Source organism: Engystomops pustulosus, chromosome 5, assembly GCF_040894005.1.
Source record: "Engystomops pustulosus chromosome 5, aEngPut4.maternal, whole genome shotgun sequence".
In the NCBI taxonomy this organism is placed as follows: domain Eukaryota; kingdom Metazoa; phylum Chordata; class Amphibia; order Anura; family Leptodactylidae; genus Engystomops; species Engystomops pustulosus.
This window is the reverse complement of record NC_092415.1, coordinates 18004459-18018850: the sequence shown is the minus strand read 5'-3', so window position 1 is coordinate 18018850 and position 14392 is coordinate 18004459. Positions and strand designations below refer to the sequence as shown.

The following is a 14392-nucleotide window of genomic DNA, read 5'->3' as shown; positions in this document are numbered from 1 at the left end:
TTTATATTTTATTATGAATTATGAAAAGACCCATAGGCAGCGGTATTGTTCTCACACTGTGGTGCTGACCCGTCACACTGCTACATGTACAAGTGACAAGGTCGTTTCCAAAGATGAGGCAATGATACATCCAGAGGAACAAAAACCGCCTGGTGTTCAGGATTGGGTTACAGTATAATCAACCTGGAGCTACGGTAAGCGTTTCTACAATGCTGTGTCCTCTAAGAGAATATCCAAGTACAAACACGAGTGCCAGGACGTAGCTTCACCGACTGCACCAGCAGCAGAATAGTGAGTGCAGCTCTGGGGTATAATACAGGATGTAACTCAGGATCAGTACAGGATAAGTAATGTCATGTATGTACACAGTGACTGCACCAGCAGCAGAATAGTGAGTGCAGCTCTGGGGTATGACACAGGATGTAACTCAGGATCAGTACAGGATAAGTAATGTCATGTATGTACACAGTGACTGCACCAGCAGCAGAATAGTGAGTGCAGCTCTGGTGTATAATACAGGATGTAACTCAGGATCAGTACAGGATAAGTAATGTCATGTATGTACACAGTGACTGCACCAGCAGCAGAATAGTGAGTGCAGCTCTGGGGTATAATACAGGATGTAACTCAGGATCAGTACTGGATATGTAGCAGAATAGTGAGTGAAGCTCTATCTATCTATGACAATACCTGGCGTTGAAGGTCTTTCCAACATGTTTAGGTGATGATATATGAAGGCCTGGCTGTCGTGCACAGTGTCCATGTCGATTTCTTCTTCGTCCTGCGAGTTTGTGAACTGAAAAAGAAAAATAAGGACATAATTAATAAATTATCCCCGGATGGGACCTTATGTTTCCGTCCCGTTACTGCTGCTGTCCCTGTGCAGGGTCCTGCTGTTACTAATACATTTAGGTTGGTGCTGAGGTCACCAACTAACACAAAATCCACAGCAGCAGGTCGTGTCCTGCTGCTGTTATCATTACCAGTATGTGCCGAGTTCACGTCCTTTATCTCCACGTGTAATGTCATCTTAACCGGGACAGGAAGGTCGGGGATGTCTTGTGTGCAGAATTAACTCAATTTTCCAATGGATCAGCATTTTCCAAACTTTTCCAAAGCAGCTTGAGACCCTAACACGTCCTCCACTCAGAGGACACGCAACTTGGCTGATTGTGTACATAAATAGCGCCACCCCTGACTCTGGCTTGTGCTGGTATTGCAGCTCAGTGATTAAGAAACAAAAGAAGCTAAACCGCGCTACCGTGGCCTACCCATGGTCAGATGTTGAGTGGTTTATGTAAGAAATATAGAAAACGTTTACCCTTCTAAAATAATCTTAGGCCCCAAATCTCTAAAAAAAAAATAAAAATTAAAGGAGTCCTCCAAGACCGGTTTACAATGGTGGAGAGGACAACGGAAACAAGTTGCTGCAGCTAGAGAAGTGCAAACAGGAAAAGTTGTCAATTTATTTTCCCAGCTCCCCCCTCCCCTCTGACTACGACCGCAGCAGCTTTGTTTGTGTAAAACGTGTGTAACCTGCACAGTGCAAACAAAATCAAATAAAAAGGCAAAGTCCACATAACCACAAAGAACATCTCACGGAATTGTGTGCAACTTGGGGAACCAATGTTGTAGATAAAAAAAAAAACTTTTTTTTTTATTTTTCAGGTTTTTCAGCCAAGAACTATTGGTGACCTTCCAATAAAAAAAAAAGGTCTTTAAAATTCTGATTGGTGGGGGGAGGGACGGCATCAATGACCTTCACCAATCTGCTGATATACTATGGACTAAACTGTGTTTTTATGGCTCTGACCATAATGTAGAACAGCTGATCCACAGGGGGGTCCTGGGTGTTCCCCCTACCGATCATCAATTATACACCTGCCCTTTGGGTGGGCGCACCAGCAGTTTTGACCACCCAAAGCTTCAGATGTAAAGTAGCATCCCTGGAGGTCTGTGCAATCGTACCATTGTGTGTGTTGTTAGTAGCAGCAGGACTGTGGAGTATGCATTTATATACCGGCGTTGTAGCTTCTCCAAGTGAAAGGGGGTGTGTTCTCACACTGCTGTGCTCTGTGCAGTCAGCATTAGGTATTGTCCTTGGAGATATGTGTAATCACACCTTTGACTATAGCAGCAGGACTGTGAAATATGGATTTATATTCCAGGGTTGTAGCTTCTCCAAGTGCATTGGGTGCCCCTGTGCTCTCTGTAGACGGTGTTAGGTATTGTCCCTGGAAATCTGTTTGTACCCTTGTGTGTTGTTGGTAGCAGCAGGACAGTGAAAAATGCATTAAATTTTCAAGACTGTATCTGGACTTTGAGAACTGGACAAGTCTTTTCACACTTGTGTCCTTTAATCTCTGTATTAAAACCGCTCCTCAGCCCCTCCCCTCTGCTGTATTACATAACCAGAAGCCGCCTGCTGAGTACAGAGGAGGGGCTTTTCTGTGAGATTTCTCACACACACCAGTGCACCAGGTCCAGCTACAACCCTTTAACATAAAAACATATTTCACAGTCCTGCTGCTACTAACAACACACACAAAGGTATGATTATGGCTAAAAACAACGTTACAGTGACTATCCAGTTTCACAACACGGAGTCTGTGTAGGTCACTAACAGATTTGTAGCCCCTTAGGATAGGATAAAGCTGTAACACCCTGCACAGGTGCTACAGAGAGAGTGACCTTACCTCTATGGGGTGTAAGAGGCGGCCGCTACAAAGAGTACACATAAGAGCGCTCCATGTCTACCAAGCTCTACAATCTACATGTCCTTACTCGGAATTTGGCTCGGACTTTACTGCTGTCCTCATTCTTCTCCTGTACCTGGCCGGGCTCCAGTGCTGACTCCAGAGACATCTCCGCTTTCCGTTTCACTCCGAGCAAATGAGACACAGCGATGGACACGGATTCTCTGGAGGCTTCATCCTGAAACAAAGTAACACGGACATAGAGCGTAACCCATAGCAGCACGAATACTTATTGTTGTGTCTGATCACAGGGGGCCCCTGCAGCTACTCTCCTGCGGGGGGCCCCTGCAGCTACTCTCCTGCGGGGGGCCCCTGCAGCTACTCTCCTGCGGGGGGCCCCTGCAGCTACTCTCCTGCGGGGGGCCCCTGCAGCTACTCTCCTGCGGGGGGCCCCTGCAGCTACTCTCCTGCGGGGGGCCCCTGCAGCTACTCTCCTGCGGGGGGCCCCTGCAGCTACTCTCCTGCGGGGGGCCCCTGCAGCTACTCTCCTGCGGGGGGCCCCTGCAGCTACTCTCCTGCGGGGGGCCCCTGCAGCTACTCTCCTGCGGGGGGCCCCTGCAGCTACTCTCCTGCGGGGGGCCCCTGCAGCTACTCTCCTGCGGGGGGCCCCTGCAGCTACTCTCCTGCGGGGGGCCCCTGCAGCTACTCTCCTGCGGGGGGCCCCTGCAGCTACTCTCCTGCGGGGGGCCCCTGCAGCTACTCTCCTGCGGGGGGCCCCTGCAGCTACTCTCCTGCGGGGGGCCCCTGCAGCTACTCTCCTGCGGGGGGCCCCTGCAGCTACTCTCCTGCGGGGGGCCCCTGCAGCTACTCTCCTGCAGGGTGATTTTTAGGCTACGTTCAGACCTCTTTTTTTTAGCCCTCTGTGGTATGGATACATCTGACATATTCCCAACGTGTCCTTACAATACAGGGCTAGAACGTAACCCTCTATATTCACATGCAGTGGGATACGTTACCTGTTGCTCCCTCTAAAATCGTGATGTTCATGGTGTTTCCCCCAGTAATGTCACTATCAATGTCAATGTATGGACAGTGCAGAACTTGGGAATTCCAAAAGCGGACGCCCAACGAAGGCGGGGGATGGAGGCCATGTTAGTGCATCCGTCCCCCCATAGTGTTTAATGGCTTCCGCTGAGCTTGTACAATCGCTGAGCAGGAGAGAGCGGGATGGAAAGATGGAACTTGCTACATCTTCCGATCCTGTGTTTTCCAAAAGGATACAACATATTGTGCGGACAAAGGGGAGGTGGGAGGAAAGGAGACCCCCACCGGCCTGTATTTGTCTATGGATATGCTTGGGGGCTTAACTTGTGAATACACTAGACTCATAAAATTCTGTGTAGTCTCTGATTTAGTGTGTAGTTTGGAACAGGAATCGAAACTTCCCCCCCCCTCATGGGAATGGACGCCCCTAATCTCGATAATCGTGGAGAGCGATGGTTGAGCGGATTTGGATGAAAGCCTCTCAGCGCTGTGGGGGTTGTACTAGTGACTTCTTACATCATGCTGCCAATTTCACGGATTACTCCCCGGCTAAGAACATAACATTAGGCGAGATGTGTGCAGGACGCTGGAAATATTTCGTTAATCTTACGCTGTTCAGAAATCCAGCGACTTGCCCGTGCATGTTGGCATTTGGCAGAGGGTCCAGGCTGGGGGGGACCGGTTCTGGGATGATGGTCGGGTTCAGAACCGCTTTCTTCTCCTTCAGATTAAGCACTAATCCAAGTTCTGGCAAAGGCAAGCACGAGGGTCTGCTGAGGCCAAACAGTATGTGATACAGGTCCACGGCTCCGCAGCGCAGGCGCCAATCGTGGGAGGTGCCTAGGAGAAGCAAGTCGCGTCATCAAGAGGTTTTACATCATCAATGGTGGAAATGTAGCAATACAATCTTTAAAGGGAACCCATCAGCAGATTTTAGCCCATTAAACTACTACCCCCCTCATGTCCTTTAAATGACAAATTTAAAAAGGAACTACAGGGGGACGGGTGACACTGCCAGCGCACCCATCTACACCTTCCTATGCCACAGATCGCAGTCCAGTACCACTCCCATTACACTATAACTGACACTCACCAATAATGGGAGTCTGGCTCAAGAGGACACATTTTTGGAGGGAAAAAAAAAAAACTCTGTAAAACAGGAGTCTAGAAATCCCACACGATTTTGGTTTAAATTTGTCCAGTTATTTGGGAGCTGGAGGACTTTCCCTTTAACGACCCATTTCTTGAAGAAATCTACTTAGTATATTGGGAGTAATAGAATAAACAGAATAAAAAATTCTGATATTAGTTTTTTTCCCCTTAATCCCCCCCCCCCACCTATTAAAATTTCCAAAATATGACAAATGTTATTCATCTTTGCAAAATGTCGATAATTTTAGGTTTTTTTAAAGCTTTATTTAATATATCTTTAAGAAAAACATAAAACTATTAAAAATTTTAAGCAAATTATACATTTAAAAAAATATTGTCATATTTTTGGACTTTTAATTAAAAATAAGGGAAAAAAATTGATAGATAAAATTTTTTAAAAAAGGTTTATCAGAAAGCTGCACTAGTCAGGGGAGGTAGCTCTGCTGGGGGTTGCTCCATATATAAAGTATAAGTGGGGGGGTTTCGAGTGTCGCTCAGGGAACATAACCCAGACTGCTTGTACTTTTATCCCGGAAGCCGGCTGGGTAAACAAAACCGTATTCTGCGCTGTACAGGAGGGGGGGGGGGGGACGCGAGCGCTCGGGGGGATGCAGAGCAATAATCCCAGGCCGTGTTATAACATCTGGCAGCTTGTGCGCCTGGCGAGCGCTCGCACCGCTCCGCTCCACCTCCCGGAGAGCAAAGAACCGATTGGAAAATATAATAACAATAAAGAAAGTCAGAGCGCAGCGGCGCACAATAATCTACTTGTTCTACGAGGAAACACTGCCGAGATTTATGGGTAAGAAAACCTGACAAAGTCCTCGCTGTTCAATACTCGCCGACTTATTTAGCTGCTTACACCAAATGGGGGGAGATTTCTTACTTACCGTACATGAAATATATGTTTTCAATATCCCTAAGAAACCAATGTTCTATTTAATTATATAAAAATATAAAAATGAGCAGGAGATCAAACGCAGCGACGGGGGGACCGGTAATCAACACTGATCCCGGATACAGAATGCAATGTCATGTATGTACACAGTGACTGCACCAGCAGCAGAACAGTGAGTGCAGCTCTGGGGTATAACAGAGTTACATCCTGTATTATACTCCAGAGCTGCACTCACTATTCTGCTGCTGGTGCAGTCACTGTGTACATACATGACATTACTTATCCTGTACTGATCCTGAGTTACATCCAGTATCATACTCCAGAGCTGCACTCACTATTCTGCTGCTGGTGCAGTCACTGTGTACATACATGACATTACTTATCCTGTACTGATCCTGAGTTACATCCTGTATTATACTCCAGAGCTGCACTCACTATTCTGCTGCTGGTGCAGTCACTGTGTACATACATGACATTACTTATCCTGTACTGATCCTGAGTTACATCCTGTATTATACTGCAGAGCTGCACTCACTATTCTGCTGCTAGTGCAGTCACTGTGTACATACATGACATTACTTATCCTGTACTGCTCCTGAGTTACATCCTGTATTATACTCCAGAGCTGCACTCACTATTCTGCTGCTGGTGCAGTCACTGTGTGCATACATGACATTACTTATCCTGTACTGATCCTGAGTTACATCCAGTATCATACTCCAGAGCTGCACTCACTATTCTGCTGCTGGTGCAGTCACTGTGTACATACATGACATTACTTATCCTGTACTGATCCTGAGTTACATCCTGTATTATACTCCAGAGCTGCACTCACTATTCTGCTGCTGGTGCAGTCACTGTGTACATACATGACATTACTTATCCTGTACTGCTCCTGAGTTACATCCTGTATTATACTCCAGAGCTGCACTCACTATTCTGCTGCTGGTGCAGTCACTGTGTGCATACATGACATTACTTATCCTGTACTGATCCTGAGTTACATCCTGTATTATACTCCAGAACTGCACTCACTATTCTGCTGCTGGTGCAGTCACTGTGTACATGCATGACATTACTTATCCTGTACTGATCCCGAGTTACATCCTGTATTATACTCCAGAACTGCACTCACTATTCTGCTGCTGGTGCAGTCACTGTGTGCATACATGACATTACTTATCCTGTACTGATCCTGAGTTACATCCAGTATCATACTCCAGAGCTGCACTCACTATTCTGCTGCTGGTGCAGTCACTGTGTACATACATGACATTACTTATCCTGTACTGCTCCTGAGTTACATCCTGTATTATACTCCAGAGCTGCACTCACTATTCTGCTGCTGGTGCAGTCACTGTGTGCATACATGAAATTACTTATCCTGTACTGATCCTGAGTTACATCCTGTATTATACTCCAGAGCTGCACTCACTATTCTGCTGCTGGTGCAGTCACTGTGTACATACATGACATTACTTATCCTGTACTGATCCTGAGTTACATCCTGTATTATACTCCAGAACTGCACTCACTATTCTGCTGCTGGTGCAGTCACTGTGTACATGCATGACATTACTTATCCTGTACTGATCCCGAGTTACATCCTGTATTATACTCCAGAACTGCACTCACTATTCTGCTGCTGGTGCAGTCACTGTGTACATACATGACATTACTTATCCTGTACTGCTCCTGAGTTACATCCTGTATTATACTCCAGAGCTGCACTCACTATTCTGCTGCTGGTGCAGTCACTGTGTGCATACATGACATTACTTATCCTGTACTGATCCTGAGTTACATCCTGTATTATACTCCAGAACTGCACTCACTATTCTGCTGCTGGTGTAGTCACTGTGTACATACATGACATTACTTATCCTGTACTGATCCTGAGTTACATCCTGTATTATACTCCAGAGCTGCACTCACTATTCTGCTGCTGGTGCAGTCACTGTGTACATACATGACATCCTGTACTGATCCTGAGTTACATCCTGTATTATACTCCAGAACTGCACTCACTATTCTGCTGCTGGTGCAGTCACTGTGTACATACATGACATTACTTATCCTATACTAATCCTGAGTTACATCCTGTATTATACCCCAGAGCTGCACTCACTATTCTGCTGCTGGTGCAGTCACTGTGTACATACATGACATTACTTATCCTGTACTGATCCTGAGTTACATCCTGTATTATACTCCAGAGCTGCACTCACTATTCTGCTGCTGGTGCAGTCACTGTGTACATACATGACATTACTTATCCTGTACTGATCCTGAGTTACATCCTGTATTATACTCCAGAGCTGCACTCACTATTCTGCTGCTGGTGCAGTCACTGTGTACATATATGATATTACTTATCCTGTACTGATCCTGAGTAGATGGATAACAGTAATGCAGATATAGTATGACCCTGGCAGGGACTGGAGTGATCTTAGATACTTGTTGTTACCACTCAGATGCTGCAGTCAATAGCAGCAAAGGAATCTGAGAGGTAAACATGTTTTACATTATGACCGAGTTTATATATTTGTTATTGTTTTTTGGTTTAGGATAATTATTATTGGGATTATTTTTACCTGAATTCATGAGTTTCCATAGTTGGTCGACCAGGGCCTCATTACATAAAGGAGACTCCACGTTCTTGGTGAATGGCGGGTTCTTTGACAGCATGTACAGGATCTTGTGCCTAAAAAGATAAAAAAAATTATATCATCAACACCAAAGAAATCTCCTAATCCAGTAACTAAAGAAAATATTTATCCTGGAAGCAGCTCAGTGACTGCAGCGTCACAGAACAAAAGACCAAGAGGTCAATAAACAGAGGGAGAGCAGAGATACATGACAGAGCGCTGCAGGACCGGCACATCAAGCCAATCATAGAGGGGTCATACCAGCCATACAGGGGGAACGCAAAGGATGAAGACCCCTTTAAGTTTTTCATTTTTTTTTTCATTGCAGTCAATTGGTAAGATCAAAAAAAGTTTGGTTTTTTTTTTGCTCATTAATATGCATTTGACAGAAAAAACAAACAAAAATGTAGATATTTTTGCTAATTATTTAAACAAGAAAAACTTAAAATCTCCCCTGGTGATAAGTACCCGGCCCCCGGGGATGAGTACTCTTACCCACGATTGCTTAGTTTTGGCTGAACGGTCAGGTCGAGAAAAAGTTGTGGTCGTCCCAAACATCTTCCATTTAAGGATTATGGAGGCCACTGTGCTCTTAGGAACCTCGAGTGCTGCAGAAATTCTTTAGTGACCTTGGCCAGATCTGTGCTTTTCCACAATTCTGTCTCTGAGCTCCTTGGGCAGTTCGTTAGACCTCATGATTCTCATGTGCTCTGACATGCACTGTGAGGTCTTATATGGACAGGTGTGTACCTTTCCTAATCAAGTCCAATCAGTTTAATTAAACTCAGATGGACTCCAATGAAGGAGTAGAACCATATCAATGAGGGTCAGAAGGAAATGGACAGCAAGTGACTTAAATGTGAGCGTCACCGCAAATGTTCTGAATACTTATGACCATGGGATATTTTATTTTTTCTAATAAATTACCAAAAATATCAATTTTTTTTTCCTAACAGAGTGCAAATTAATGAGCAAAAAAAAATTACTTCTCTGATCTTACCAATTGGCTGCAATGAAACAAAGAGTGAAAATGTAAAGGGATGTCTAAATACTTTCTGTACCCACTGTACCTACAAATTCAATATATTTTTTCCTAAATCTTTAAGGGCTCCATGACCAATTGCAGAGACATATGCTAAAGTGCCATTATAAAATCTTGGCTGCCGGCAACCACCACTAGAGGGAGCTAGTAAAGGAATATAAATGTATATATCTCACAATAAAGGAAATCTACCATCAAAATCCATCATGATGAACCAGGGACATTTACTTAAAGATCCAGACCTGTGACTGTGATAATCTTCTTATATTCGTTATCGTTAATCTAGTTATGCTAATTAGTCAAAAGGGCTCTGGGGAGCTTTAGTAGAGCTTCACAGGCTGTTATACTGTCTGTTATACCTGCCTGCTGCAATCGCACACAATGGGAGGTGGAAGTGCTTCTGCACAGTGTAACAGCCTGTGAAGCTACAGGAGCACTCACATATAACACATTTAAGCTGAATAACAAACTGGATATGTATAAATGAAATAAAGAAAGTTTACCTATGGTATCAGTGAACTTTACATGAACTATTTTGTAGTTCACTTTTAAGTTAACGTAAAAATTACTGTAGAATTTTTTTTGTTATTTTTCCATCGCAAGCAACACTCGCTGGATTGATGACGGCTGAGCTTGCATTTCCCAGCTGATTCAGTGTCTACACATCAGTTTGTTACCCAAGGTCCCAGAATGTGGTTACAGTGTCAGGAGAGCGTCAGCACAACATATCAAGAAGAATTATGAGCGCAGCTCTGGAGTCCTTTACAGATCACAACAATCTTATAGCATTAATGTCTCTAAGTTTTTTGTTTGTTTTTTTTCCAGTAGATAATGTGGGTGATATTCAGTTTCTAATATTCAGTATGTGTAGAGGACGTGACCTGCGAGGTTAGCTTATATACAGTTCAGTTAGTGAACAGATAAAGTAGTCACAGAACTTATCGGAACATTCCTGGAAAGACAAGTGTCCATCTCTGTGTCCCACTGATATTATTAGAATATGGATTATGGAGATTGTTCTTTAGACTACCTTAAAATCCGGTCCAAAATATTCAGTGGGAACGCGGCATAACAGGGCATTACTGATACTCCTAATCACTTGTATCAGGGATAGATTATTCTCTCTAATACATTCCTCAGCTGCTGCAGAACCTCTCACTCCAGCCATTGGTAGGTGTCCCCCACCCCCTTTCAGTCTCAGCAAGGGCACAGCCCTTTTCCAGGCACAGGCATGCTCTCATCATCTGAGGAACCCCCCTTCATCTGAATCATGAGCGCTGCTGCTGCCCCCAATCTATCTGAATCCCCACCCCGAGTGCGCCCCCTGATCCATCTCATCCCGAGCGTGCCCCCTTATCCATCCCGAGCGCGCCCCCTTATCCATCCCTTCCAAGTGCGCCCCCTACTCCATCCCATCCCAAATGCTCCCCCTAACCCATCCCATCCTGAGCGCCCCCCCCCCTAACCCATCCCATCCTGAGCGCCCCCCCCTAACCCATCCCATCCTGAGCGCCCCCCCTAACCCATCCCATCCTGAGCGCCCCCCCCTAACCCATCCCATCCTGAGCACCCCCCCTAACCCATCCCACCCTGAGCGCCCCCCCTTAACCCATCCCACCCTGAGCGCGCCCCCTAACCCATCCCATCCTGAGCGCCCCCCCCTAACCCATCCCATCCTGAGCGCCCCCCCTAACCCATCCCATCCTGAGCGCCCCCCCCAACCCATCCCACCCTGAGCGCCCCCCCTTAACCCATCCCACCCTGAGCGCGCCCCCTAACCCATCCCGAGCGCGCCCCCTAATCCACCCCATCCCAAGTGCGCCCCCTTATCCATCCCATCCCGTGCCCGCCCCCTAATCCATCCCATCCCGAGCGCGCCCCCTTATCCATCACATCCTGAGCGCGCCCCCTTATCCATCCCAACCTGAGCGCGCCCCTTTATCCATCCCAACCTGAGCGCGCCCCCTTATCCATCCCAACCTGAGCGCGCCCCCTTATCCATCCCAACCTGAGCGCGCCCCCTTATCCATCCCAACCTGAGCGCGCCCCCTTATCCATCCCAACCTGAGCGCGCCCCCTTATCCATCCCAACCTGAGCGCGCCCCCTTATCCATCCCAACCTGAGCGCGCCCCCTTATCCATCCCAACCTGAGCGCGCCCCCTTATCCATCCCAACCTGAGCGCGCCCCCTTATCCATCCCAACCTGAGCGCGCCCCCTTATCCATCCCAACCTGAGCGCGCCCCCTTATCCATCCCAACCTGAGCGCGCCCCCTTATCCATCCCAACCTGAGCGCGCCCCCTTATCCATCCCAACCTGAGCGCGCCCCCTTATCCATCCCAACCTGAGCGCGCCCCCTTATCCATCCCAACCTGAGCGCGCCCCCTTATCCATCCCAACCTGAGCGCGCCCCCTAATCTATCCACATCCTCAGCGCGCCCCCTTATCCATCCCAACCTGAGCGCGCCCCCTTATCCATCCCAACCTGAGCGCGCCCCCTTATCCATCCCAACCTGAGCGCGCCCCCTTATCCATCCCAACCTGAGCGCGCCCCCTTATCCATCCCAACCTGAGCGCGCCCCCTAATCTATCCACATCCTCAGCGCGCCCCCTAATCTATCCACATCCTCAGCGCGCCCCCTAATCTATCCACATACTGAGCGCGCCCACTAATTCATCCCATCCTGAGCGTTCCCCCTAATCTATCCACATACTGAGCGCGCCCACTAATCCATACCATCTTGAACGTGCTGTCTGGTCATGTGCATCAACACGCATACACATCCGATCATATGAACACCCTCCGCGGTCTCCCCTACCTACCTGCCTACGTTACTTCCGCACTACAATGACAACGTCAGGAACAAAAATAGTTCATGCAAAGAGAAATCAGTTGCACAACCCCGGATAGCGCCATGTGCAGCCGATCTGAAGACACTTGAGAAACCTCCTGAAGGCTCAGGGTCTGCAATCCCCATGTAAATGGAGCGACGTCCGGAGTGATGTTATGATTAGCGCTGCCATCGCTGTAAACAAGGACAATACAAACCCCAGCGGCCGCGCTGCCGACACGCAACGACTCCCAGCATCCTCACACTCAGATTGATTCACTCTAAACATAATGCAAACTATTGCCAATAATTTAGCAACGTGCTGCTGGAGACGGACAGCGGGAAGCGATGAGGCTCCGGATCTCCCGCTATTTTCAGTGGACACCTCTGGGGGAAAATACTCACTTTATTAGCCTCCTATATCGCTCTTGGTTGCGGGTGGTCACTTCCGTGGCTCAGACATACTTTTTGTGACTTTGGACTTTTCATTATTTCTCCTGTAGTTCTAATTTAGGACAATGGACCGATTAACCCCTTCACGACTGCCATACGGCTATATACATCCTATTTGCACATGCCCCACGCAGAAAGGATGCTTATAACCGTTTATGAGATCCTAACAGTATAAAATTAAGGGGAGAATGATCCACTGCACAGTCCTTCCCCATTGAATAAAAATATGGACCTCTAGAATGTAAACAGGTAAGTGCTTGCTACTTAAAAGAAACCTACAATCAGGAACGATCCGATGGTACAATCCAATGATAGGCTTAGGATGTTAAAAGGAACCTATCATCCTGAACTATATTTTCCTAATCCTATACCACTCCCTAATCTGATCAAAACTTTTACTAATATGTTAATTTTCAGCAGAAGCTACTGGGGCGTGGAGAAGCCTGAGGCTACATAGGCTACTCCCCGGCCCAGGAGCCTCTGCTGTCACTCCTACCTAAGCACAAGTTGGATTCATACCTCCAGCTTCTTCATGTGCAGTAACCCCTTCAGAAGCGACTGCGCATGCGTAGAGCTTGAGGAAGCCGGCGGCATGAATATAGCTTGTGTGCAGGTAGGAGGGACAGCCGGGGCTTCTGGGGCGGGGAGTAGCCTTTGCTCCCACAGCCCAGAGAGAAGCTACTCCACGCCCCAGTAGCCTCTGCTGAAATGTTGCATGCATCAGATTAGAAAAAGTGTTATATGATTAGGGAACCTACCACCGGATCTACCATAATAGGTGGAGGTTTCCTTTAACACGTTAAGCATGTACGCCAGGAAACCGCCCGACGCGTGGCCTGAAAAGTTAACTTTTAGTTAGTATACGCTGCCATACAGCAGGAAACACGGGATGGAGTTGTATAGTTATCCTGCTCATTTACCGTCAGCCATGATAACCTATGGGAGACGGATGCCATTGTGTAGCATCCATCCCCAACCTCTGCTCAACGGAGACCTTAGGTTTTGTAACTTCACTGTAAAATTCAATGACTGCGGCTGACGTTCACAGCAAATTTTAGGAGGAAGGGCGACCGTATGTGGTATATACTATCTAGCCTTCCGTTGTAATTGTATGTCGGGAATCCTCCCGTAACAAAAAACTGGGATGTGAACATAGCCTGAATGTAAGCGGAAAATCCTAATAGCCTCAAACAGACAAAATTGGCAAAATGTATGCGTGGAGTAGGACTACTAGTGTGTGTACAGCAGTATATACTCCTGCCCGTGTCAGGTGACAGGACGGATAACTGCTCAGACCCGCGGCCATCGTCAGCTCCTCCATCTGCTCTCGCTCCCCACAATGGGGCCTCTTACAATTTACGAGCGCTGCCGCTCTGACAGAAAGCGCAGAGTCATGATATTTGGGCTTCTTGGGCTGCTCTCCGTGCTGGTTACCGCAAGCCAGAAAGAAGAAGTGATCAGAAACACACGCACCCGGGACACATAAACCACGAGAACACACACAATGTCCACGTGCGGCTGCCAGAGCTCAGCACGGATCTGGCTCACAACATCCAGCAGATCCCCGGACGCTCAGCGCTGTATTTAGAGAAGCCCAAATGTGTTTACACCTCACTCCCCCCCCAGTC

At 47.2% G+C, this 14392-nt stretch overlaps 1 protein-coding gene across 2 annotated transcripts in view; it reads right to left on the bottom strand.

Moving 5' to 3' along the window:
• The window catches only part of TAF2 (TATA-box binding protein associated factor 2), a 62832-nt gene that overhangs the window by 4849 nt on the left and 43591 nt on the right, over positions 1 to 14392 (bottom strand). The window contains exons 22-25 of one of the 2 annotated variants that reach the window (XM_072151264.1): positions 8385 to 8494; positions 4351 to 4580; positions 2833 to 2934; positions 691 to 796 (exon numbers count right to left, since the gene is read on the bottom strand). In XM_072151264.1, coding sequence (XP_072007365.1) covers positions 691 to 796; positions 2833 to 2934; positions 4351 to 4580; positions 8385 to 8494 — 548 coding nt within the window. Of the gene's footprint in view, positions 1 to 690; positions 797 to 2784; positions 2935 to 4350; positions 4581 to 8384; positions 8495 to 14392 lie in introns of both variants that reach the window. The other variant, XM_072151262.1, reaches the window with a different exon arrangement.